Here is a 25,294-nt window from a genome sequence, read left to right on the forward strand (position 1 = left end):
GGTAGTCACTGAATGGCCCAGGCAGCTCTGCCAGACCTCCACAGAGAAGGAGGCTCCCTGGGTACTCAGAGCTCAAACGTGGCCCATGCTCGTTCACAAAAGAAAGAGACCAGACGGGCTGGGACCAAAGCCTGACTAGTAATAATACCAATGAGTTTATATATGTCATCTAAGCCAACCTGGACTGAGGTCCTGGTTTGGGGGCACACTGGTCCTGGTGTGTCTTTTGTGGAGACACTCCTAACAAAGGCTATTCAGTAATATTTATTAACTTTCATTTTGGTGGGTGTTATAAAAATGTAGGACTCTGGCTTAGTAAAATCACACCTACTCCACATGGCCCTGTTTTCACAATTAAGCAAGTAACTGGTATGTATTTTCAAGATGAAATGTTTGCAATCTGTTTCTCCGGACCACACTAGTTTAGGTAGAGACAAGAGTGAGGATTCATTACTTCTTTGTGCCCTCCTTGGGCACCTCTGTAATTACGTCCCCTCCAGCCTTTCCCACCTGCCTACCCAGCAAGCCTGGGCTTGCCTGCATCCCTGGATAAAAAGCAGTTTAAGCTGAAGGGAAAGACCCTTACTAATGTGAAAGTGCTTTATGAACTGTAACGTGCAAAGCAAATATTAGCTGTGAGATTGTTAGGTTGCTTATGTCTTGCTTAGCAACTTAGAATATGTTGAAATGTCATTTCTCCCCCAACTTGTAGCTCTTTCAGGAAAGAGTTGCTCTTATAAGTCACTGGTTTGATCTCTGGACTAACAAGCAACGTCAAGAATTCTTATTCACGATTTTTTTACGATGCACTAAATCACAACTAAGGTAAATGTAGCCTAGTGATGTAATTATCTTAAAGAAAATATTATACAATGATCATATAACCTTAAAGAGTTTCTCTTTTCCCTAAAGAAAAACAACACAATTGATATTTTAAGGTTTATAAACAATCTTTTCTAGTGCTGCTTCCTCTTTGAGGATGAAATGGATACTTAGGGAACTTGAACACCTTCATACCATAGTGGGATATTTGGTTTTTGCAAAAAACTTTTGCAAAAACTTATAAATAGCTTCAGCCAGTGAATCTTTAACAATCTCTTATTACATTAAGTTCTCCTTGAAACTATCAGATAAGGTATTTCAAGTAGGTGCTCCAAAATATTTGTTACATGAGTAGATGGATCTAAAAAATACCTGAGAAGTGACAGTGGCAGCCACATTTAGAAATATAGGCAGGACTTGTACAGCAGTGATTACCGATGACTGATAAGTCTTGGTTTTTAATTGTTTCCCTTACATCCTATTATATCTGTAATTTATTTTAAAATACTCCAGCACGGCTGGTGTGATATGTGAAAGTGTTCACTGCAATTACACCCAGGGGCAGCTAGTGTTCTAATCAAGAGTTAGTACTCTTGGGTTGGTTAGCTAGCCACTATATTGAAAAGGTTAAAATGCCTTAGTTATTACCAGATACATTGCTAAGTAGCATATCAAATATCAGACATTAGTTTTTCTCAGAGCAACTTGTGGCATAGCTTGCCAGATGAATGCTAGAAATGGCCTGTCTTTGGTGAAATTAAAGGTATTCAGGTATGTGAACTGACCAAGATATTCTAGAGCGCCCTCTGGCACGCCTGGACCTGGTTGAAGAATCCAGCCAGGCTTATAAGGATGGATTCATCTCCCAAAATATGGCCTTGTCTGCCTGTGGAATCTCTGAAAGCCTTAGGGCAACAACAAGGGTAGTGATAGAATCCTGTTTCTGGAACACTGTTATTTCTCAGTTGAGTGAACCTTTCACCCAAGGGTCAGAGAGCTGGGATTTCATCAAGCCCACAGAGGCGGCTACATGAAGTGGTGAGGTTGGGAGGACAGGCAAACCTTTGAAATTCTTAGGTAGTTACCAGAAAGTACCTAAGAGTTGTGCAAGACCAAGCTGGCTAGTTTTAGTTTATAGCATCTGCTTCTCACTCTTTCTAACCCTTCTGCCTGCCCCATTTCTTTCAATCAACCATTTCTTCTCTTCTGCCTATTAACTCACCTTCTCCACTGTCAGCTTTCTGTGCATCCTGGGCCCGAAATGGATTATCCCTGAAAGAGTCACTGGAGGGAGACAGCCATCTTCTCCCATTAACAGACTGTGTTGAAAGAGGCTGCAAAGACAGGTCACAATAAAGAGGATCTTCAGTCAATGCTTAAAAATCATGGGTAAGGGACATTCTTATGGTAGTCATTGGCTAGGTTTCCTTTGGCTCCAGCTTTGCAGCTTTCAAGATAAGAAAATAATAGACCAAACCCTTATATCCATAATTGCTTTGTGAGCCATCATGTTCTAGCCTCATGCATCACAAAGTGAGCAATTTTAGTTGTAACCACTGGAGGTCATTAGTGATCTTGTAGTATATTTTGAGGCTCATTAACATTAGGCTTGACATTTTTTCTCTGGAAACTTCATCCATTGTCTGGTACCTGAATTCTTCTTTCTCTAGGACAGGGATATAGAACTAACAGGTTCATTGAAATTTCTCTGCTTTGTTGAACAGCAGTTTCTGCAGAGCTGTGTGTATTTCATAGTCCCGTGAAGCTGTTATTACATGCTCTGGGCTAGTGACTTCAGGGGAAGTTGTATATCAATTTCTAGTCTCTGGGTTTGGCATCTTGAAACCAGAATCTTTAATTTGCAGTGGTGGTTTTTGTTGGTGAGCATCAGTCAGTTCATTCCCCACAGTCTGGATGAAGTCTCTCTTACACTACTTCCTCCCATCTTTTTTGGTCAGTCATTTCTTCTCTCTTCCAGACAGCTGCAGATACCATGTGCGGATGGTCTAATCTAATTTGAGCTATGCTTGATTTTAAGTAAATCTAAAAGCCCAACTCATTTTCATTTTTAGCCTAAAGTTAATGCAATAAATTTTAAAGCATCATTATTGAAATGTAATCCACATACATAAAACTCATCCATTAGAAGGGCACAATTCAGTGGATTTCATACATTCCCCGAGTTGGGCAACCATCAGCACAATCTAAGTTTAGAACATATCCATCAACCACAAAAGAAACCCCCTTTCTATTAGGAATCACTCTCCATTCTAAACCCCCTCCAATTCCAGCCAATTCCAATTCCTCCAATTCCATATGCAACCACTAATTTCTTTTCTTTCTCTATAAATTTGCCTATTCTAAACTTTTCATATGAATGGATTCATACAATATGTGGCCTTTTATGACTGCCTACTTTCATAAATTATAATGTTCTCAAGGTTTATCTATTTTATAGCATTTATCAGTACTTTCATTTTTATCATGAAATAATACTCCATAATATGGATATGCCATATTTTATTTATTCACCAGTTGATGGAATTTGGGTTGTTTCCACATTTTGACTGCTGTAAACAATGCTGCTGTAAATATCACTTTATAAGTTCTTCTCTATGGATGCTTATTTCTTTTAGGTGTATAGCTAGAAATGGAATTGCTGAGTCAAATGGTAACACTGGAATCAACTTTTAACTATTGCTTCTTCTGAATTTTGTTTACTCCTCTAGTCTCTATTCTCTCGTAACTATGAATAAGCTTGTGACTAAATGAGAGAATTTAGTGTTATTTGAATGCCTGAATACTTTGTATGTAAGCTCAGTTATTTTTGTGTAATACCTTGTTTTCAAGACAGAGAAGCCAAAGTTTGAGATGCTTTGTTTTATAATTTCTGAATAACTTTGTTTTAATTCAGGCAGTTATAAAACTTAAATAGGCTATTGCAATATTGGCCAGAAATATGTTGTCACAGTTTTTATTAAAAGTTTATTCTTAATCTCTATGAGATGTATTCACATATCTAATATTTTTCTGTCCTAATAAATATTCCATGTTGTTAAGAGTTTAGAATTTTTCTTATAATATTAAAGACATTTTTCAAAGGTTCACCTTCTTAAACCTTCCCTCTGTCACGTTTTCCCTCTCATCTCAACTTAAATGTCATCTCTGCTGGGAAGAGATGTCCTCTTTGTGCTCAACTTTCACCTCCATGATTTTTACAAACCTCTATCATGGCATTTTCCCCAACTTCCCATACATTATGCTTATCTGGCCACATGTCTGATGATTCCCAGTGGTGGTGTCCCCCTGCCTCTTGCCTAGGCTGACCTTTCCTGTGACTCCTTGAAGGAAACTTGGCTGTTTGTGTCTGTCATGCTTGGAGAAACCTATGAGACTTTTGAATCTGTCTCCTAGTCACACTGGTAGGACCGGTTTCAAATTGCTTCTGTTCAGCCAAAGGTAATACCTCCTACAAAGACCTTTCATTCTGGGGTTGGAGCTGTTCAAGCTTGTAGCTTTTCCTGGTGGGTGGGGCAACATTCATGATTCATGTAACTGCATTCCCAAGACTTGAGAGTCACTTGGACAGCAAGGAGATCAAGCCAGTCAATTCTAAAGGAAATTAACCCTGAATATTCATTGGAAGGACTGATGCTGAAGCTGAAGCTCCAATACTTTGGTCATCTGATGTGAAGAGTTGACTCACTGGAAAAGACTCTGTTACTGGGAAAGATTGAGGACAAGAGGGGAAGGGGGCGACAGAAGAGAGATAGTTGGATGGTATTACCGACTCAGTGAACGAGTTTGAGCAAATTCCAGGAGATAGTGAAGGACAGGGAAGCCTGGTGTGCTGCAGTTCATGGGGTCACAAAGAGTCAGACATGACTTAGCTACTGAACAACGACATTCCCAAGACATGGATGGAGTGTGTGTGTGTGTGTGTGTGTGTGTGTGTGTAGGGAGAGGGAGATCACAACCAAATAAAGATTAGCTCTTGTCATTCATCTCCATCATCACCTGGAAATGGGGCTGGAGGGCAGAAAAATGTACCAACCCATGTATAGATAAGAGGGAACATCCCCTCTTACTCTCATCTCAGTACACCGCACCGCCCCCCGCCCCCGCCCCCGCCCAAGGAGTTCCTTGAAGGACTCAGTTTAGGTTGTTTGTTTCAATTGTAATCTCTGAGGAAATTTAGTGCATAAACTTTTTCAAAGACAACATACTTCTAGATTATCCTTAAATACAGAACAGCTATATCATGCTGAATTACTGCTGTCCACTTGAAAGGAGGATATTTCTGTGTGGAGGTGGTGGAGAGGAGGCAGGAGTATTCAGAGATACATTGTTTTCTAAATATCCAAGACAGGTCTAGAAATGTGGGTCATTCTGCTTCTTCCCTCTCATCAGCCTCATATTCTGGATATACGGGGTTGGCCAAAAGTTCATTTGGGTCTTCTAAAAAACCCCAAACAAACTTTTTGGCCAACTCAATATTTCTACCCTTTCACATAGATCAAATGGTTATGGACAGCCACAGGAAATATCAGTATTTGTTTTGGGGGTGGCTTTTAGGGGTGGATGAAACAAAGAAAGAAAATCCTGAAGTTTAAAAGGAAAGGAGAATATGAGCTATACAGTCCATGGAATTCTCCAAGCCAGAATACTGGAGTGGGTAGCTGTTCCCTCTCCAGGGGAATCTTCCCAACCCAGGAATCAAACCCAGGTCTCCTGTACTGCAGGCAGATTCTTTACTAGCTGAGTCACCAGGGAAGGCCAAGAATACTAGAGTAGTAGCCCATCCCTTCTCCAGGGAATCTTCCTAACTCAGGAATCGAACTGGGGTCTCCTGCATGGCAGGTGGATTTTTTTTAACCAGCTGAGCTACCAGGGAATCCCTCAAGAAAGAAAATCCTGAAGTTTAAAAGGAAAGGAGAAACCTAAACCCAAAGCTTTTTTACCGGATAGAGGTGGGGACAGAGTAAGAGTGTGTGGTAGAAAGTCACTGGCTTACATTAGGCAAAGCCCCTGTACTTGAAGTCCTCACTTCCTGTTTCTCCTTTTGTAATGTTTCACTTCTCTTTACAGCGTGTAGCTCCACCTGCCATTCTTTATACACAGTAGTACTTGCTTGTTTATTTACTGTCTGCCTATTCCATTAGAAGGTAACTCGATGAGTGCAGGGACTTATTCTGGTATCTCTTTCCATCCCTAGTACTTAAAACATCAGGTTCATAGTAGCCACTCAACAAATACTTGTTTGAATGAATGGAAATGTGTTAGACGCTCCTATTACAATGATAATAAAAAGATAATCAGGAAAAAAAAACTTTCCTTTGGTAATTCTTTAGGAGGAAGGACTTTTTTTCAAGATATTACAAGTTCTAGAATATAGGATATTATTAATACTTTGCTTCATTGAAGACTTTTCATTTTTAATCAATTCAAGACGTCTATAAAGCGATTCCAGAAGGAATTATGCATAGTAATAATACCTAAGGGTATTACATATTGCTGGAGAAGGGTATGGCAACCCACTTCAGTATTCTTGCCTGGAGAATTCCATGGACAGATAAGCCTGGCTGGCTACAGTTCATGGGATCACACAGAGTCAGATATGACTGAGTGACTAACACACATTACATATTGCACACCTCCAGAGGGTGCTGTTTCACTCTGTCATCTGTGTGAATGGCACCTGCTAAACTTGTTTACTGTACAGCTTTCCAAATGTAGCAGCCCTGATAATACTCCAGTCATTTATAAAGTACATGATATTAGCTTCCAGATTTACCAAGTACCATTTACCCCTTGCATAGGAAGAGTCAAATCCACAGATAATTTACTGGAAAATGGAGACAAGGTTTTAGGAGACTATTTTTCTCTATCCTGTATTTAAGAATCTCTTTAGGAAATTTTCAGGAGGGTTGTGGCAGAGTCAGAGTAGAAGTGGGGCTTCCCTGGTGGTTCAGTGGTAAAGAATGCCTGCCAATGCAGGAGACATGGGTTCAATTCCAGGAAGATCCCACATGTGGCAGAGCAACTAATCCCATACACCACAACTACTGACCCTGTGCTGTAGAGCGTGGGAGCTGCGACTACTGAGCTCACGTGTGGCAACTTCTGAAGCCCACAAAACACCCTAGAGCGTTTTCTTGCTCCACAGCAAGAGAAGCCACTGAAATGAGAAGCCCAAGCATCGGAACTAGAGTAGGTCCCACTTGCCACAACTAGAGAAAAACCCACACAGCAACAAAGATACAGCACAGCTAAAAATAAATAAATTTTTCTAAAGAGTAGAAGTGGCTGCCTATAAGACTTAAATGGCTAAAAATCTTAGAAGCAGAAGGAGGATGCTCTTATTACATACATAATAAATGTTCAGTGAACACCTGTAATCTTTCTTCCTGCCTTCTCTGTGTCATGATCAGAAGGCTTTCAAGTGCAAATAATAGAAATGGAATTCAAACAAGACAAAGAAGAAAAGGAAATTTAATGACCTAAGATTTGACACAGCCTGTCAAGTTATAGGCTGTGCTAGATCCTGAGATTCAAGCAATGTTACCATGGCTCTTTCTCTCTCTCTTCTCCCAGCTCTGCTTCCCTTGTGTGCTGCATAAAACTATAAAGATAAGCACAAGACCTTTATGAAGGAAATTAGAAATCTGTATTAAAGAACAGTAGGAAAAAATGTGGGAAAATAGATAGATATGCTATATTTAAAGATACCAGTTCTCTCCACATAAATCTTTCAATTCAAGTCAATCCCAGTACAAATCCCCAAAGAGCATTTTCTTATGAACTTTGAGAAACTAATTCTAAAGCTAATCTGGAAAAGAGAATGGACTATTACAGCTATGAAAAATTTAAGGATAAAGAAAAAAATTAGTGAGTTGTACTGCCAGATATTAAAACCGCTTTTATCCATTTATGAAATATCTCCATGTAATAACTCAAGTGTAAAGAGAAAAAGGACTGAGATAAGTGCTCTGAAGGGGAGGAAAAAAATAGGCAGCTATAAAGTTTGGGTAGATAAGGCATTTGGGCAGCTGGATGGAGATCCTTCCTCTTCTCGCATCAATTCCTGTTTAAAGGGCTAGAAACTGTCCATCACACACCCTCCCACCCACACCATTCCCCACTTCCTCTTCATCTTCCTAAAAGCCCTTCCCCCTCCTAGTTATCCTGTGCTTCAGGGGTGGTGGGTCACCCCGACACCCAAAGAGTAAGTCACAGTTGGACAGAATCATGGCCATTCCCTCCTCCTTGAGGTGTCTGGTTTAGGAAAGGGCATGCAGATCTTGGCTCTGCTGAAGGAAACACAAAAGAGTGGCTACTAGAGTTTCTGGGAGAATTTTCTTCACTCTCAAAGGGACCTAAAAAGGAACTTGAGGAAAGGACATGCCTTCATCTGCCCTATAGCCTGTGGTCTCTGTTGTGTGCAAAGCTCTGCTCACAGTAGTCAGTCATTTGGGAACAACTTGAGAACAAGCTTGAGGAACACAGCAAACTACTAAGCAGGCAAAGTGAAAATACAGAAAATCTTGACCCTTGCCTACTTTGAGTTCTTGAATTCACCAACTCTGGAGCTGCCCTGATTTTCCTTCTCTAAGAAAAGAGAAGGGAAGATAAACAGGTTTTAAGGTGGTCCATAACAGTCCATTTATCTGCTTGTCACTGTCTTGTCATATCAACTTTCCAGGATCTAGCAGAGAACCAGATAGATTTGGAAAAACAAAAAGCACCTCGTTGTCAAACTGATGTCCTTTACACAGTAGGAGAGAGCCTGTCAGACCTTCCTGTAGAGTTTAAGTATTTAATTCAGGGCTTCAAACAGGATTTTACATTCTTCTAAGTACATCATGCATGTATTCAACACTTTGTACCTGATTGGCATCACCATCAACATCTGCTAGGCTGCCTCTTCTACCAACAGGAAGTCTAGTTCACCAACAATGAGGAGGGTGACCCCATTAGAGTCATTTGGAATTTGTTAAAAATGAACTGTGAGCCTCACCCATAGACATTTTGGCTCAACATACCTGGGGTGGGGCTGGGAAGCTGTTTTTACTAAGTTCCCAAGATGATTTGATTTATAGTCAAGTGTATAACATAAGGCCTGGGATCAAACCAGTCAATCCTAAAGGAAATCAGTCCTGAATATTCATTGGAAGGACTGATGCTGAAGCTGAAGCTCCAATAGTTCAGCCACCTGATGTGAAGAGCCAATTCACTGGAAAAGACCCTGATGCTGGGAAAGATTGACGGAAGGAGGAGAAGTGGACGACAGAATGAGATGGTTGGATGGCATCATTGACTCGATGGACTGAGTTTGAGCAAGCTCCGGGAGGTGGTAGTCGAGAGGGAAGCCTGGCGTGCTGCAGTCCATGAGGTCACAAAGTGTCAGACACAACTGAGCAACTGAACTGAACTGGGTGACCTGAAGACCCCAAGGCTTCTTCCACCTCTTTATCTATTCCTTCTTGGAGGCAGAGATACAGACCATGAGTGTCCTGTCTTTCCTATTATCAATTAACAAAGCAAGAGTTCAGTTTCTGTAGGTTTTTCATCTTTCATATCTGATACTTTTTAGCAGTTTTAGAATATTTCACTGTAAGTAACTTTCAACTTGACACAAATAATAAAAGAAATATTTTACTCTCATGTAATTGGAAAACTCAGACGTAGGTTTGGCTGCAGTTGAAGCTTGATCCAGAGGTTTAGTAATAAAACCAATGATGTGTTTTTTCTGCCCCACTGCTCTACCTTTAATGGTCACGGCTTCAACTGTTATGGTTCCTCAGTTGTGTCCAGAAGAGAAAAATTCTTATTTTGGTTTCACTCTGATTGGATTAGTTTGGGCCCATGCCCATTTCTGCCAGTGGCTGGCTGTGGCCTTGGGATTGACCCACATGAATTTAATTAGCCTTGACCATGTAATTTTTGGACTCAGCTTCTGTAGAACTATATGGACCACCAAATAGGAATTGAGGTTATTTTATCAAAAGAAGAGGAAATAAATGATAGATGCCAGAAGCGAAAGTGAAGTGAAAGTGTTAGTTGCTCAGCTGTGTCCAACTCTTTGCAAGCCCATGGACTGTAGCCCCCTAGATTGTTCTGTCCATGGGATTCTCCAGGCAAAGAATACTGGAGTGGGTTGCCATTCCCTTCTCCAGGGGGTCTTCCCGAACCAAGGATTGAACCTGGGTCTACTCACATTGCAGGCAGATTCTTTACCATCCAAGTCAGCAGACAAAGTCTATTCATCGAACATTCAATGAATCTTTACCAAGGGTCTACTGTATAACAAGCATAGTTCTGGGTACATGAGATTCAACACTAAACAGAGTGTAAAAGACTCCTACCCTCTGAAGTGCATATTTTAGTAGACTAAAACTTGTCCTAAAATGGGAAAAGAAGAATGTCCATAAGTCTCACTGGATATTTGATAATACAAAATAGCACCCCTGGAAATATTTGGGAGTATTCTGCATATCTTAGAAGCTAGAGCACTGTGGTAAACTGGATAAATGTCTCAAAATATGTCCAGGCCCTAATCCCTGAAACCTAGAAATGTTATCTTGTATGGAAAAAGGACTTCACAGATGTTATTAAGGATTTATGATGGGGAGATTATCCTGCATTATTGGGGCTCAACATAATCTCAGTGGTCCTTGTAATGGGTTCAAGAGACATCATAATCAGAAGAGAATATGATGTGATGATGGAAGAGATGAAGCGATTTGAACATCTCATGCTGCTGGCTTTGAAGGTAGAGAAAGAGAATATGAGTCAAGGAAAACAGGCAGCAACTAGAACCTGAAAAAGACAAGGAAACAAATCTCCCCTTAGAGTTTCCAGAAATAAACCAGTCCTGCCAAAACCTTGTCTGTAGCCCAGTGAACCTGATTTCAGACTTGTGATCTCAGAACTCCGAGAGGATACATGTACTGCTTTAAGCCACCAAGTTAGTGGTAATTTGTTACAATGAAAAGGAAATTAATACAAGCAGTGATTTTTGTCTTCCTTGTTTTTCAACTTTTTTTCTCATCCTTTATTCTAATTTAAACATATTTATTTACCCCCTGCTAAGCTACAAGCACCATTCAGGTGCTGGGGACAGAGCAGCCAACAAGACTGCTGCTATGCCTTTTTAATTTTTTTATGGGGCTTCTAGTCCTGTAGAAGAGAAAGACTTTAAATGGTGAATGAGTCAAAAAAAAGGACTAAAATATTTGAGGGTTAGCTAGAAAAGAAACACAAAAATAGTGCTTAGCTTACACTATAGTGCAATTCAAGTGTAAAGGATACAGGTTTTGGCAAAGAATATGAGATGGAATTAAGTATGAGAGGGAATTAAGTAGGCAGGGCTCAGTGAGCAAACAGTAGCCTCACAAGGGGAAGTGTTTGGGGAACAGAAACGGTCAGCCTATTGGGAAGGTGAGAGGATTCTGGCAGTACCCCAGAAATATCACCCCCCAAACCCACTTTATATGCTCACCTATATGTCACAAAACTAGCTTTTTACAAGCCATGTGACTTTGATCTGCCATTTTGGTTCCAGAGAAAGTTTTGTGCTCCTGCCTCAGAACCTTATTTTGCTTCATTGGTCACAAGTCATATAATAATAAGAATCACACAAGGAAAGTCATCCTGCACTCACATAGTGATATCAAGTCCAAGTACATGCATTATCCTTTATTTTCCATAACTCTCGGCAGGTTTGGTCAACCCAATCAATATCAAGGAAATAGCTACGGTTGTGCTAAGTGACACAGGAAAAGTAACTGGGATCTCACCTAGTACAGGGGCTCAGGGAAGCCTTCCTTGGGGATTTGACACTTCAGCTGGAATCTGAAGGATGTTTAGAGATAGACAAGCCAAGACTTGGAGAATGAGTGTTCCATTTGGAGGGGACCACTTGTGTGAAAGCCATGGGCCTTCTCTCTCTATTCAATAGTTCTATAAAATCAGGCCTTTGTAGATGCATTAGAAACTGTGAATAAGCAAAAAGAGGAAAATACCATAATCACCCATAATTGCACCACTTAAAATGTGACCTTCTACTTTTTATGCTTTTATGTATCCATTTAACTATTTATGAATTTGCATATACAAATTATTTAAAAATCTTTTAAAAATCTTCAGTCAGCCTCCTTATTGCTGTACCCACACCTAGGTTTGCTCTTTTTGCTACTGGAGACCTCAGCACATGGTTCTCCATTTTCTGTCCACCCCAGACCCAGTGGTTATTCTGTGTGACACTCGCCTCCATGTGAAAACCCACCTAGCACAGACCTTACCACCTCATCAAGTGTGTATGAAGCTGCTAGATAAGACATGGAGACGCTACCTAAACCACTAGAAGGCAAGGAGCTCTGCCAAGTCCGCTCAGCCCTCTCCAGACCACCTCTCCAACCTGCTTTCTCAGCTGCTTCATCATGATTGTGGCAGCTTATTTCTACTTCTTATCAGAAATTTTAGAACAGAGAATTAGATTCAAGTTCCATATTACTAAGGCTGGTTATTTTTGCAAAGCACACATTGTGCATTGAACAGCACACTGCGAGGCATTATCATGAATTATTTAAATGAAGCTATCCCTGTCACAGCAAATGAGCAAAGCACATTTTGTTCATTGTCTCCTCACATGTTGTTATTTCTCTTCACGGATTTCTTACTTTGCGACATTAACTAAAATGCAATGAGCCACAGTGTCGTTACTACAAACCACCCTATTTCTCTGCTCCTCATGCACTGATTCTTTTTTTAATGTGACTGAAGCATTTTCTTTCCTTCATGCTTAAGATTCATTATACTTGAATGTTTCCTTGTAACAGCGAAGACTAGGAACAAATATAAAACATGTGTAATTAAGGTTTACTTTAAAAAGCAACTCAGACTTGATTCTCCTTTACTTGACTGGGATAGAACAGTAGTTGCTAACGTGGCTGGGAACAAAGACTCCGAAGATACTGAGACCTGTCTTTGAAAAGGAGGCTGAAAACTCCTGTTTTGCATTTATTTTATTGATCTATTTTAGAATTCCAAATGAGAGCAAATTGTCTCTCAAGGGCCCGTGGAATGATTGTGAAGCCTACCTCAGACAGTGAGGAGTTAAGGTCATGAATCCACTGGGATTAACTGTGCTTGTTGTTGTCACAAGTCTCATTCAGTTTGAATGTTAGTCACTGTCACTACTGAGAAGATCCCTATGAGACACTTCTGTCTGTGGATACTCTGTGCTGCCAGGAGGTACAGAACTCCATCTTTTGCCCTCCTGCTTACCCCCAGTCCCCATCCTTTCCAGACTGCAGGTTCATTTTAAACCATTCTGTTCTATCTCCAGTTATGATAAAGCTGCATGGACAAGGATCAAGAAAAAGCAGTGACATAAAGTCAGGGGAGTAGAACACACAAAAATAATAGGCAATCATTAAACCTTGGAACTAAAGCAAATAGTTGCTTCTTAAAAAACAAAAACAAAACAACTTTTTACATAAATTTGACTTACAGAGAAAAGGTGCAAAGCTAATGCAAGTAGTTTCTTTAAACTTTTCACCTGGATTGCTTGTTAACATTTTACCATTTTTTCTTTATTATTCTGATTATTTGAGAGTGAGTTGTAGACATAATGCCCCACTAACCCTAAGCAGTTCAGTATGTTTCCTAAAAATCAAGTGTACTCTGCTGAAAAATCACAGTACGTCCTCCAATGTCAGGAAATTATCATCAATTCAACACTAGTGTCCAACGCACAGATGCCATTCAGTTCTCCTGATTGGTCCAACAATGTCTTTTACAATCATCCTTTCCTTCTCAGTCCAAAATCCAACCAAGGCCATTGGTTGTATTTAGTTCTCAAGTCTATATATCCACCTTCAATATGGCAAAATTCATGTTTTTCCTTTCTTTTCTTACTTGACACTTGAAGAGCATAGAGCTGCTACTTTGTTGAATGACCTTCAGTTTGTGGTTGACTGATATTTCCTCAAGATTACTTTGAGGTCATACATTCTTGGCAGGAATAACACAGACTTGATGCTGTGTTCTTCTCAGTGGATCATACTGGGGGTATAGTATATCAGGTTATCCCACTGTTAATGATCTTGACTTTACCACTTGGTTAAGATGGTTAATTATAAAGTATTTTGTATTTATTAATAATTTAAAAGTATTTGAGTGATTAGTTTTAAATTAATTAAAAAGTATTTATGCAAGTATTTTTTTCTCATCAAAGTTTTACCCACTAGTCTTCAGCATATGTTGTTGATTCTAATCTGAAGTACTTATTACTGTGATAGCTGATTTTCTCATTTCTTAATTTCTTCTATATGTACGAAATGGTGTTCTATTGCAAGGTAGAACATTTCTTTCTCCCAGGACTTGATAGGAGGCTCCAGTTAAGCCATAAGTTTGTTATTTCATGGTCAAAACTGTCTCTGGGTCTAATGGATATTTAACAATCTGTTGGTGAGGGTAACTAAGGTCTTTTTTTTTGTCCCTCACTGGAGGTGCCATTTTCATTTTGCATTGAAACTTTCTGAGGCTTGGCCCGCTCTATGGACATTTAGGTCAGAGAAGACCCACTGAAGAATGAAATCTGCTCAGAGTCATCACTGTTCTTTCAGTGAGTTAATCTGTGTCCATTAGGACTCAGTAATAGGGCAGCAGCAGCCACTTAGTGAGAAAAAGTCTTGAAGTCCCAGTGGCGTTAGGTAAATGAGTTCTGGTAGGTTCTTATACCAAAGTTTCCAATTAGCTGTAAGATTAGTCACAAAATGTCAGTGATTCTGCAGAGTTTGGAGGAAATCAGGGAGTTTAATTTACTGATAACTGGATTGCTTAATTTACTGATAACTGGATTGCTACCTGGAGGCTTGGAACTGTAGCAGATGTTTATTGCTAATATATAAAGAGAACAATCAGGTATTAAGTGTCTTTTTTTGTGTGTGTAATTGTTAGCTGCAGGGCCAGCAGAACATCCTTCATGGACCATGAAATGTTTTTTGGCCTAAGAGGGCCTCTAAGATGATCACTTTAGTAGGGCCTTGGACTTTGTATTCCTTCAAGATCTATCTGTGCTTAGGTGGCATGCATGTAAGAAGTTTTCTTGAAGGGTATTGTATTTTAGAAGTTTTCTTTGTGGATGTCATATTAAGAAGTTATTGTTGAATGTATTAACATATGATATAGTTTATGCTTAACTTTTCTTTTTTAGTGATAAACACTGAAATATTTATGGATGAAATTATATAATGTCTTGGATTTGCTTTAATATAATATGGGGATGATTGAGGAAGATGAATAGGATATGGCAGAAACCAGGTTGGGTACAGGATGAAATTATTTAAATTAATTACTGGAGTCATAATAGTGGTACAAATATTAATGTAAGATAAAGACATTTTCAAATAAAAGGAAACTGACAAAATTTGTTGTCAGAAGACCTTCAATAAAGAAATGCTAAAGGAAGTTCTCAGGCTAAGGAAATTGATACCAGATGGAAACTTGGATTTAAAAGCAGGAATGAAGAGCACAGGAAGTGATAAATGTGGAAGAAAATATAAAATTTTAAAGTTATTTTAAAGATATATGACTAAAGCAAAACAATGTATTGTGGGGTTTATAACATAAATAGATGCAGTAGAGATGACAACAAATGCACAAAGGATAGTGAGAATTGTATCGTTGCACTGGTCTTTAATTTTACATAAATATTAGCTCTATGTAGACTATGAAAAGTTAAAGATGCATATCATACTTCCTGGAAACAGCTTTAAAAAGTAGTGCCAAGATACCCTAAAAAACAAATAAAGGAATTAGAATGGAATACAAAAATGTTTATTAATTCAAATCAAGGCAAGAGAAGAGGAATAAAGTTTCATAAAACAGATGGGACAACCAAACAACAAATAACAAAATTGAGATTTGGGTTCAACTATCACCAATCAATCCTAAAGGAAATCATCTCTGAAAATTCATTGGAAGGACTGATGTGCAAGCTGAAGCTCCAATACTTTGGCCACCTGATGTGAAGAGCTGACTCATTGGAAAAGACCCTGATGTTGGGAAAGGTTGAAAGACAAAGGAGAAGGGGGGCGGCAGAGGATAAGATGATTAGATAGCATGACCAACTCAATGGACATGAATTTGAGCAAACTCCGGGAGATAGTGAAGGATAAGGAAGCCTGGTGTGCTGCAGTCCATGGGGTTTCAAAGAGTCAGACATGACTTAGCAACTGAACAACACAGCAACAATAACAATAATTCCCTAGAGAAGGAAATGACAACCCACTATAATATTCTTGCCTGGAAAATCCCATGGACAGAGGAACTTGGTGGGCTACACTCCATGGAGTCACAAAAGAGTTGGACATGACTTAGCAACAGAGCATATAACAATAATTAAATTAAATATAAGCAGACTAAACCATCAAATAAAGACAATGTTTGTCAAGTGAACAAAAAGATAATCTCACTGTATATTGACTACAAGGAACACTTTTAAATATGACCTTTTTTTTTTTTTTTTTTTGCCATGTCATGTGGCATGTGGGATCTTAGTTCCCCAACCAGGGATCAAACTCGTACCCCTTGTAGTGGAAGCATGGAGCCCTAACCACTGGACCACCAGAGAATTCCCTACATTTTAAATATAAAGGCACTTATTGGTAAAGTATAAGAATGCTGCTGCTGCTGCTAAGTCACTTCAGTCATGTCCAACTCTGCGTGACCCCATAGACGACAGCCCACCAGGCTCCTCCGTCCCTGGGATTCTCCAGGCAAGAATACTGGAGTGGGTTGCCATTTCCTTCTCCAATGCATGCATGCAAGCTAATCTCTTCAGTCATGTCCGACTTTTTGCGACCCTATAGACAGCAGCCCACCAGGCTCCTCCATCCACAGGATTCTCTAGGCAAGAATACTGGAGTAGGTTGCCATTTCCTTCTCCAAGTATAATAGGAAAATATATATTATGCAAATAGTAAGCATATAAAAGTAGGATGGCAACATTAATATCAGACAAAATGGACTTCAAGACAAGGAATGTTACCAGAGCGATAAAGATGGGCATTTTATAGTGAGAAGAGTAACAATTCATCAAGAAGTCACAACAATTATAAATGTTTATGTACCAAATAACAGAGTTTGAAATTACACAAAACAAAAACTGACAGAATAGAACCAAAGAAAAGGAAATTAGTTTGAATATAGAAGACCTGAGCAATCTTCACATTCTCCTAGAACTAACATTTATAGAAAACTAGACACAACAATTTCCAAATATATGTTTTTTATGAGCAAAGTAACATTTATCAAGATGCATTATTTCCTAGTCCACAAACTAAGACTCAAACATTTCAAAATTCTTGAAATTTTATTAAGTATATTCTTTAACAACAATGTAATAAATCTGGGGATTGATAAAAATAAGATATCTAGAAAATCCCCAAATATTTAGAGATTAACATCACTTATAAATAACCTATGGTCAAATAAAAATCACAAGAGAAATTAGAAAATATTTCAATGTTGAATGACAAAGAAAATACGACATGGCTAAAGTGGACTGCAGTACAGCTTAGAGGGATAATATAATGTAAATATTTTTGTTAAAGAAAAAAACAATTAAAAATTAACAATCTAAATTTCCACCTTAAGAAAAGGGGGGAAAAATATAGCAAACTATACCCAAAGTAAGTAGAAGGAGAGAATTGATGAAGAATGGAAATCAGTATAATAGAGAACAAACAATAGAGAAAAACTATGAAAACAAAAACTGGTTTGTTATAAATAGTAACAAAATTGATGAACTCCTAGGAAGAGTAATCAAGGAAAACAGAGAGGAAATGTAAATTAGTAATATCAGGAATATAAAATTGGATGTTGCTATAGATTCTATAAACATCTAAAAAATATAAAATTATCAATAATTTTTTACTAATAAGTTAATTTAAAGTTTTATAGATTATATATACATGGTACATGAATTGAGACAGTTTACTGCTCTCTTTCCAATACATATACCTTTTATTATTTTCTTCCCTTATTGAACTAGCAAGTATCTCTATCCCATGTTAAAGTAGTGAGTGTAGACAATCTTGCTTTGTCAAGAGGAAGACATTTACTATTTCACAATGAAGTGTGATGGAGCTATAGGTTTTTATTCTAATTGCACTGGGAAATCACTGCAGACTTTTACTTGCATGAGTGATATTATCTAATTTATATATTTAAAAGGAGAAGGCAATGGCACCCCACTCCAGTACTCTTGCCTGGAAAATCCCATGGATGGAGGCGCCTGGTAGGCTGTAGTAACCATTTGGGCTACTGTGTGGAAAATGGGCTCTAGGAAGACTGGATTGGAAGCAGTGAGGTAATCAGGAGGTGGCTGCACTTGCCCAGGAGAGAGGTGGTGGTTCTCTGAACAGAGAAAAGGCAGTGGAGGTTGAGAGAAGTGGCTGTGTTGGGGCATATATTTTGGGGGATGTCTATTTGTAGAGCTGGCAGGACTTGTTGATTTATTGAATTTGGGTAAAGAAAAAACCCAGATTTACATTGTATACAACCATGTTTATTTCAGAATTTTTTTCCCCTGTGAATTTTAGATATTGATTTATATTGATAATATATAATTTTGTATTGATAATTCATTTTCCTCTTTAGAATGGACCATTGAATGTGGATACAGTATTCTTAAAAATCTAGCCATATGTTATTTAGGACTTAATTTTTTTAAAGGTAGAATATTAGAGAAAGAACAGTGACCAATATTTATACAGGATTTTTAATCAATTTAAAATTTTAGTGTTCTGAACTAAATTTCTGTATTTTTCTTTTTAGGGTTATCCAAGACTGGTTTTCAGAAAGGATGCAAGTGGCCAAAGTGGATTTCTCTACAGTGTTACCACGCTTCATTTCTCTATATATCTTTTCCTTTCTGAATCCAAAAGATTTGTGTGCAGCTGCACAAGTCAGCTGGCCCTGGAAATTTTTAACTGAACAGGTTTACCATTTGTCACTTCCTAGTAATAGGACTCAGATATAACTGTCATCTGTAATGAGGCAATGAGGGTAGCTCCTGTCCCTGAAAATAATAATTGAGGGTGTCTGAACCATAATTAATTTATCCTTAAGAGAAAAAATAGGGAATTTTTTTATGGGGAATTATATTTAATGGGGGAATTAAATACAGTAATTTATTTTATAAGTCAGGGGATATACACTATTCTAATAATTCATGTAATTCTGATAATCTTTAAATAGTCAATTTAGTTATTTAGAAAATAATTTATCTTGGTTAAGAAGTTCAATATTTTGTGAAAATTTATTTAAGATTTGGTTTTAAATGATGTTGTTTTAGTCATGATAACCCACCTTAAATTTGCTCTACAACCACAACTTTAACTGCTCTTTCTTTGGCTAACCTCTGTTGAAGAATATAAAACTAGATCTTCTACATCTGCTGCCATTAATTCTGCCTCTGGGATGTTTATCTCTTTACTTTTAAAAGACTTAATGGAATGTAATAATTGGCATACTTTAAATACAAATCAATAATTTACTCTTTTAACTTGTACAAACTTTGCAGGACGGACTTACGTTGATATTCTGATCTCACAGAATTCCTGGCTCTCCATGGAGGGGCCACATGAAAAGCCAACTGTGAGCCCTGGATTTATAGCATTTGTGAATCCAGGTTTAGTGTTCCCATGGTATACTGTTTCCTCTTTTTTTGCTTTCAACCTTTCTCTGTCCTTACATTTAAGGAACATTCTTATAAGCAGAATATGGTAGTGGTTTTCTTTTACCACTTGACAATCTTTAACTTTTACCTGGAATCATTTAGTCTGTTCATGTTTATGTAAATACTGATATATTTGGGCTTAAGTCCACCATTTTACTATTTTTATTTACTATTTTATATTTTGTTTTTCTGTCTTCCTTTAGGATTAACTTAAATATTTCTTAGATTTATTGTAAATTCTTTAGCAGTTCTTTCATGGCTACCATAGAGATTACAGCACTTATCCTAGGGTTTTTTACTACCTCTGAGGTAATGCAAGCATAGAACTCTTTAACTCCATTTGCTTCCCTGCTCAGTTTCTATGCTTTTGTTCTCAAACATTTAAGTTTACACATAAACACATATAAAATACACAAATATACATTAAAATATATATTATATGTAAATATATAATAAATATAAATATACCTTATAATATCTCTATTGTATATAAAATATATGCATACCTCATGAATATTTATAACTGTTTAATAGTCAATATTTATTTACAAGTAAACTTTTTCTGTTATACTTCATACCTTTCTGCATCTCTGATTTCCCTAACGGGGTTCAATTTTTTCTGAATTCTCTTTAATATATTCTTTTAGTACAGCTTTCTACTGATAGATTCTCTTAGTTTTTGTCTGAAAATATCTTTATTTCACCTTCAAATTTGAAGGATATTTTCACTGGGAATTTGAACTCTGGGTTGGTAATTAATTGTTTATTAGAAATTTGAAAATGTTCCATTGTTCTCTGGCTTTCATAATTTTCTTGAAAAGTAGGGGGTTTTATTGCTGGTCCTGAAAGGTAGTTTGTTTTCTCTAGCTTCTTTTAGGATCTTTTTCTCTGTCTTTGGTTTTCTGCAAGTAAGATCCCCTGGGGGAGGAAAGGACAACCCACTCCAGTATTCTTGCCTGGGAAATCCTATGGATAGAGGAGGCTGATGGGCCACAGTCCATGGGGTTGCAAAGAGTCAGACACGACTTAGTGACTAAGCAACATGTACAGAGGGGTGTGTGCATGTGCATGTGTGTGTGTGAATTTATCCTGTTTTGTATTTGGCACTGATTTATAAATTGGGGATTTTATGTCTTTTATCAACTTTGCAAAGCTCTCAGATTCCGTCTGTTCGTATATTGCTTTTGCTCCACTTTTTCTTTTTTTCTTCTGGGTTTCAATTTATTACATTGATTCACCATGTCCCATAAGGTTCATATTCTTCTATGTGTCTTTTCCATTGTTCTGGCTTTCAGTGTTTCAGTCTGGATTTTTCTTCTGGCTTAGCTTTCAGTGTACTAATTATCTTTTTCAGTTCAGTTCAGTCACTCAGTCCTGTCTGACTCTTTGCGACCCCATGAACCGCAGCACGCCAGGCCTCCCTGTCCATGGCCAACTCCCGGAACCCATGTCCATCGAGTCAGTGATGCCATCCACCCATCTCATCCTCTGTCCTCCCCTTCTCCTCCTGCCCTCAATCTTTCCCAGCATCAGAGTCTTTTCAAATGAGTCAGTTCTTCGCATCAGGTGGCCAAAGTATTGGAGTTTCAGCTTCAACACCAGTCCTTCCAATGAACACCCAGGACTGATCTCCTTTTGGATGGACTGGTTGGATCTCCTTGCAGTCCAAGGGACTCTCAAGAGTCTTCTCCAACACCACAGTTCAAAATTATCTTTTTAGCTGGACTCTAATTTGCTTTTAAACTTGTCCCTTGAGTTCTAAATTTGTTATTATATTTTTCAGTTTTAGAGTGTTGGTCTGATTACTTTGCCAAAATTTTCCTCCCAGCCATTTAATTTCTTAAGTGTATTAACTACAAGTTTTTTTTTTAAAGTTTGTGCCTGATAATTAACAACTTTTGGATCTCCTGAGGGTCTCTATTTACTAAAAAACAAGAAACAAACAATTCTTGTCTTTTTTGTGTGCTTGCTATTTTTGGTTGAGTACCAAATATTTCATATAAAAAACTGATACAATAATTTGAGTATCCAGATGATGTTATCTTCCTTCAGAGAGAACTTGCTTCTAGCATTTGGTTAGGCTAGGAATAGCTTATTTAAATCCAATCAGAGAATGAGATATTTCAAAGCTAGTTTCAACCTATTTCTTTGTCATTCTTACTGAAAAGGATCTCAGCTAAAAGCCAGGTGTCGTTACCAAGGCTATTCCCCTTTGTGAGCTCTGAATGTTTCCTCTCTTCCTTGCAAGAATCCTTACATCTTAAGATGTTAAGAAGTTCTTAACCTCTTCTAAATCTTTCAGTCATAACTTCCTGCTCTGCTTCTCAGCCTTAGTTTTGCTTTGGAACTGTCAAGTGTCTTGAAGTGAAAAGTGAGACCGATCAGGATATTACTTTTCTGGGTTTCCCTCCTCTAAGGTCTTGGTTTTACAAGTCCTTATTGAATTGGTAGCTTAAGTAATTGTTTTATAGTATTTTGTCTATATATTTGATTAGATAAAACCACGTGAAATTTGCTGTTTTCATATCTCAAAACTGGTTGCATATTGGCAGTATTATATGGGTCAATTAAAGTTGTTCCCAGCGCAAAGGTTGGTGTTAAACAAATAACCATACCATCGCTAGAAGCAGAATTCTCAGAATCTGGTGCATATGCTATGGGAGCATTGAATAAGTGTACAAAGATGACTAATACATATATTCATATAAAATATACATGTTCATCAAATAATATTTTTCCTGTGGAGTAAGGTATGCATCTTATTTCTCAGAATCAAGTTTAGATGGCAAGTCAACTGCACTAAAAATCTCAATGTAATAAGAAAAAATTATCTATGTGCCTAAAAAGATTATTACTAGGAAACGGTCCTTGCAACTCATCTTTCTCATTTCTTTTTCTGAAGGATTGCTTATGGATGCCCAAATGCATTAAATTTGGATGGTTTCTGCCCTATACACCAACAGATAATGAGTACGGTGCTTGGAAACACCATTACATTGCTTGTGTGTCCAACTTAGATTGGCTAACCCCTAGGGAAGCTGCTGCTGTTTATGGGACTCTGAATGAACCCAAAACAGAAGATGAAGAGCTACAGGAGAGGCAAAGAGAAAGGTGCCTAAGGAAAATAATTTGGGAGAAAACTGCACTACATAAGAGTGAGTGGCATTTTACAACTTTATGTCTTAGCCGAGTATTGTAGAAACCAATGGATTTACATACAAATTCCCACAGAAGAGGATAGCACCATCTTTTTGAAATAGCCTATAGGAGGCATTCTTTAAAGTATGTCAGGGAAAGCTCTCTGTTCTTTACTATTAACTAAGAAAGCAAAAAGATTTCCAATGAAATATGTAAAGTTAAATGCCAGTGCCTCCATGAGACTAAAGATAAGGAGAGAGAAGCACAAGCACAGGCAAAAGCAAATAAATACATTCAGGACAATTCAGAAGAATTAGTATTGATGACAACATAGGAAAAATAAAAATGGAAATGGAAGCAAGAAGAATGACCTTTTTTTTTTTTTAAGGTGAAAAGGGAGTAGGGATGAGACATGCTCTTAGCTAAGCCCTCTGATCTGCGCAGTATGTAATTAGCAAACCTGATCTGAGTTCTCCCATCTTGCTTTTTCACTGACTCACCCTCTGTGAGACTGTAACAAATGGGAAATTTACTTGAAGCCAAGAAGAAAGGCAAAAATGATGTGAAGCCTACAAATTGATGAACTGGTTTCTACAAGAAAAGAGTTGCTTATTCTCTGAGCTTTGTTTCTTGACCTGAAGTGACTGGTAACTTGCAGCTACAGAGCGGAGAGGATAAGAGAACCAAAGAGAGTCTGTAAAATGGCTGTAATTACTGCCATCTGGAATACTGCCCTGGTACAGCTTTAATTTTGATGGCTTTATCTGTGTAGACTTGGCTGGGAGAAGCTTGAAGTAAACAGCCAAGCCTGCTGCTATTTGTTTTTCAGAGGAGTTGTTCAAAGTTCGACCCCCTTGGGTGAGTGGAACACACTGCTCTAGATTGTTCAAATCCAAATGCCAACCACGTCTCTCCCAGACTGCGAGGGATCGAGTGGGATTACACGAAACTTTGGAGAAACAGCTTGTTTTGTCATCTTTAGAATCTTTGCCCAAGCGGTAAGCAAACCTTCATCTGCTGAAGGTTCAGCACCTTCCCATGATACCAAGAATTCATTCTAGAATAATTTAGCTAACATGCAGTGGTCTTGTATAATTAAATCACTCTTATCCTATAAAATAGCAATAAAAATAGTTCCTTAATCTTCAACAACAGTGGTCTTAAACATGCTTTCTGAAGTAAATATGTAACATTCAAAATTTACATTTCACATATTCTTAACTCTGCAAAGAAGCTATATTGTGGATGTAGCAGTTTTTCTGTGTAAAGTTATTGAGCAAAAATAATATTTTTCCAGAATTATTTTTTTTAATGGAGTAAGTATATCTGAATGGTTGTGGGGATGAGGTGGCTGTAGAAAATAATAGACATTATTTGAAAAAACCATGAGGCCCAGGTGATTAGGGAAATTTAAAATATCATGGCTGCTTCCTTTTCAACTGTTGTTTTGAACCCTTTAGTATGTCAGTACATTGGTTTTAAGTGCCCTACAAAATTTCCAAGAACACATTCTAGCATCCCATGAAGACAGGAGGAGACACCCAGTGGGCACCTTTGACCCCACTCACCCAGGAGTCCCCTTTGCTGACATCCCTGAAAACCACAGGGAGAGACCGAGCGCCTGAAGCCGCTTGCCTTGTACAGAGAACTGATGCCCAGAGGACTCAATGGTGCTCACTTATCAAAGTCAAACTAGAGAAAATAAAAACTTCACTTTTCCCCCCTCTTATCCTTATAGAAGCAACATTTCTGGATGCCATTCCTACCCTTTATTATCGAAGAAAAGTTGGCGTGGAGTTTATAAAAATGACAGCGGTTCTTCAAATGCTCTCCAGCCACACTTCATATTAATATCATCTCGGATTCCTGCATATGAGGTACAGTGGGTTAGGAGGCCAGTCCTTCTCTGAATTGGGTTTTTTAATCTCCCCTAGAGTAGACGTATGGCAATCTTTTGGTCACCATGTGTATGAAAATGATTCATCTCCTAAAAGGAAAGCTGTCTGATCTAAGTGGAAATGTACAGACCCAAACAGTTTTAAAACTCAGAAGCAATAAAAATAACCATAAATCAAAATTATTTTTTAAAAGTATTAAAGGCCCAACTGCCTTGCTTTTAGAGGTCCAATAAATTTTTGTTAAATTCAATTTTTTGCCCCTAATCCACAAAAAAGCAAAGTGATACAAATTATTTTAAAATTTCTTTGGAATGACTAAGGAATTTAATAATATCCTGTAACTAGCATCTCTAAAAAGAAAACTGTCAGAAATCTATTTTGTGATCTTAATGAAGGTGACTTAATGAATGACTTAATGAAGGTGACTTTAAATGAAAATATGCTCTTTCTATAATGAAGTTATATATTTTAAATTTTAATGTGAATAAGAAAAAAGAAGCATAAAGAAGACATAGGAAGCATGTATACTGAGTATGCATGTATATGTACATATGCATTCACTGATACACATATATGTAAAGCATGGCATTAGTAGACTATTTGTTGGCTTACTTAGAAAGTTCTTGCAAAAAATTCTTATTTGTAAGAAAATGGTTGCTTTCAAGGTATTAAATCACTTCACTGT

General features: G+C 37.9%; 1 protein-coding gene and 1 long non-coding RNA gene across 18 annotated transcripts in view; one reads left to right on the forward strand and one right to left on the reverse strand.

Moving 5' to 3' along the window:
• The window catches only part of LOC147366220 (uncharacterized), a 122,378-nt gene that overhangs the window by 77,671 nt on the left and 19,413 nt on the right, over positions 1-25,294 (reverse strand). For all 7 annotated transcript variants that reach the window (XR_015133267.1, XR_015133268.1, XR_015133263.1 and 4 more), the window contains exon 2: positions 2,045-2,156. This is a non-coding gene — a long non-coding RNA (uncharacterized LOC147366220). The remainder of the gene's footprint in view (positions 1-2,044; positions 2,157-25,294) is intronic.
• Positions 1-25,294, forward strand: part of ECT2L (epithelial cell transforming 2 like) — a 79,214-nt gene that overhangs the window by 17,451 nt on the left and 36,469 nt on the right. For all 11 annotated transcript variants that reach the window (XR_015133256.1, XR_015133259.1, XR_015133262.1 and 8 more), the window contains exons 4-8: positions 713-825; positions 18,670-18,832; positions 22,476-22,728; positions 23,541-23,709; positions 24,450-24,588. Coding sequence is in view for 4 of the 11 variants with exons in the window: in XM_086318066.1 (XP_086174192.1) it covers positions 713-825; positions 18,670-18,832; positions 22,476-22,728; positions 23,541-23,709; positions 24,450-24,588 (837 nt within the window). In the remaining 7 variants the exon portion in view is untranslated. The remainder of the gene's footprint in view (positions 1-712; positions 826-18,669; positions 18,833-22,475; positions 22,729-23,540; positions 23,710-24,449; positions 24,589-25,294) is intronic.

Source organism: Bos grunniens, chromosome 9 (assembly GCF_055505025.1).
Source record: "Bos grunniens cultivar Pamir isolate PY7600 chromosome 9, Bosgru_T2T1.0, whole genome shotgun sequence".
Lineage (NCBI taxonomy): Eukaryota > Metazoa > Chordata > Mammalia > Artiodactyla > Bovidae > Bos > Bos grunniens.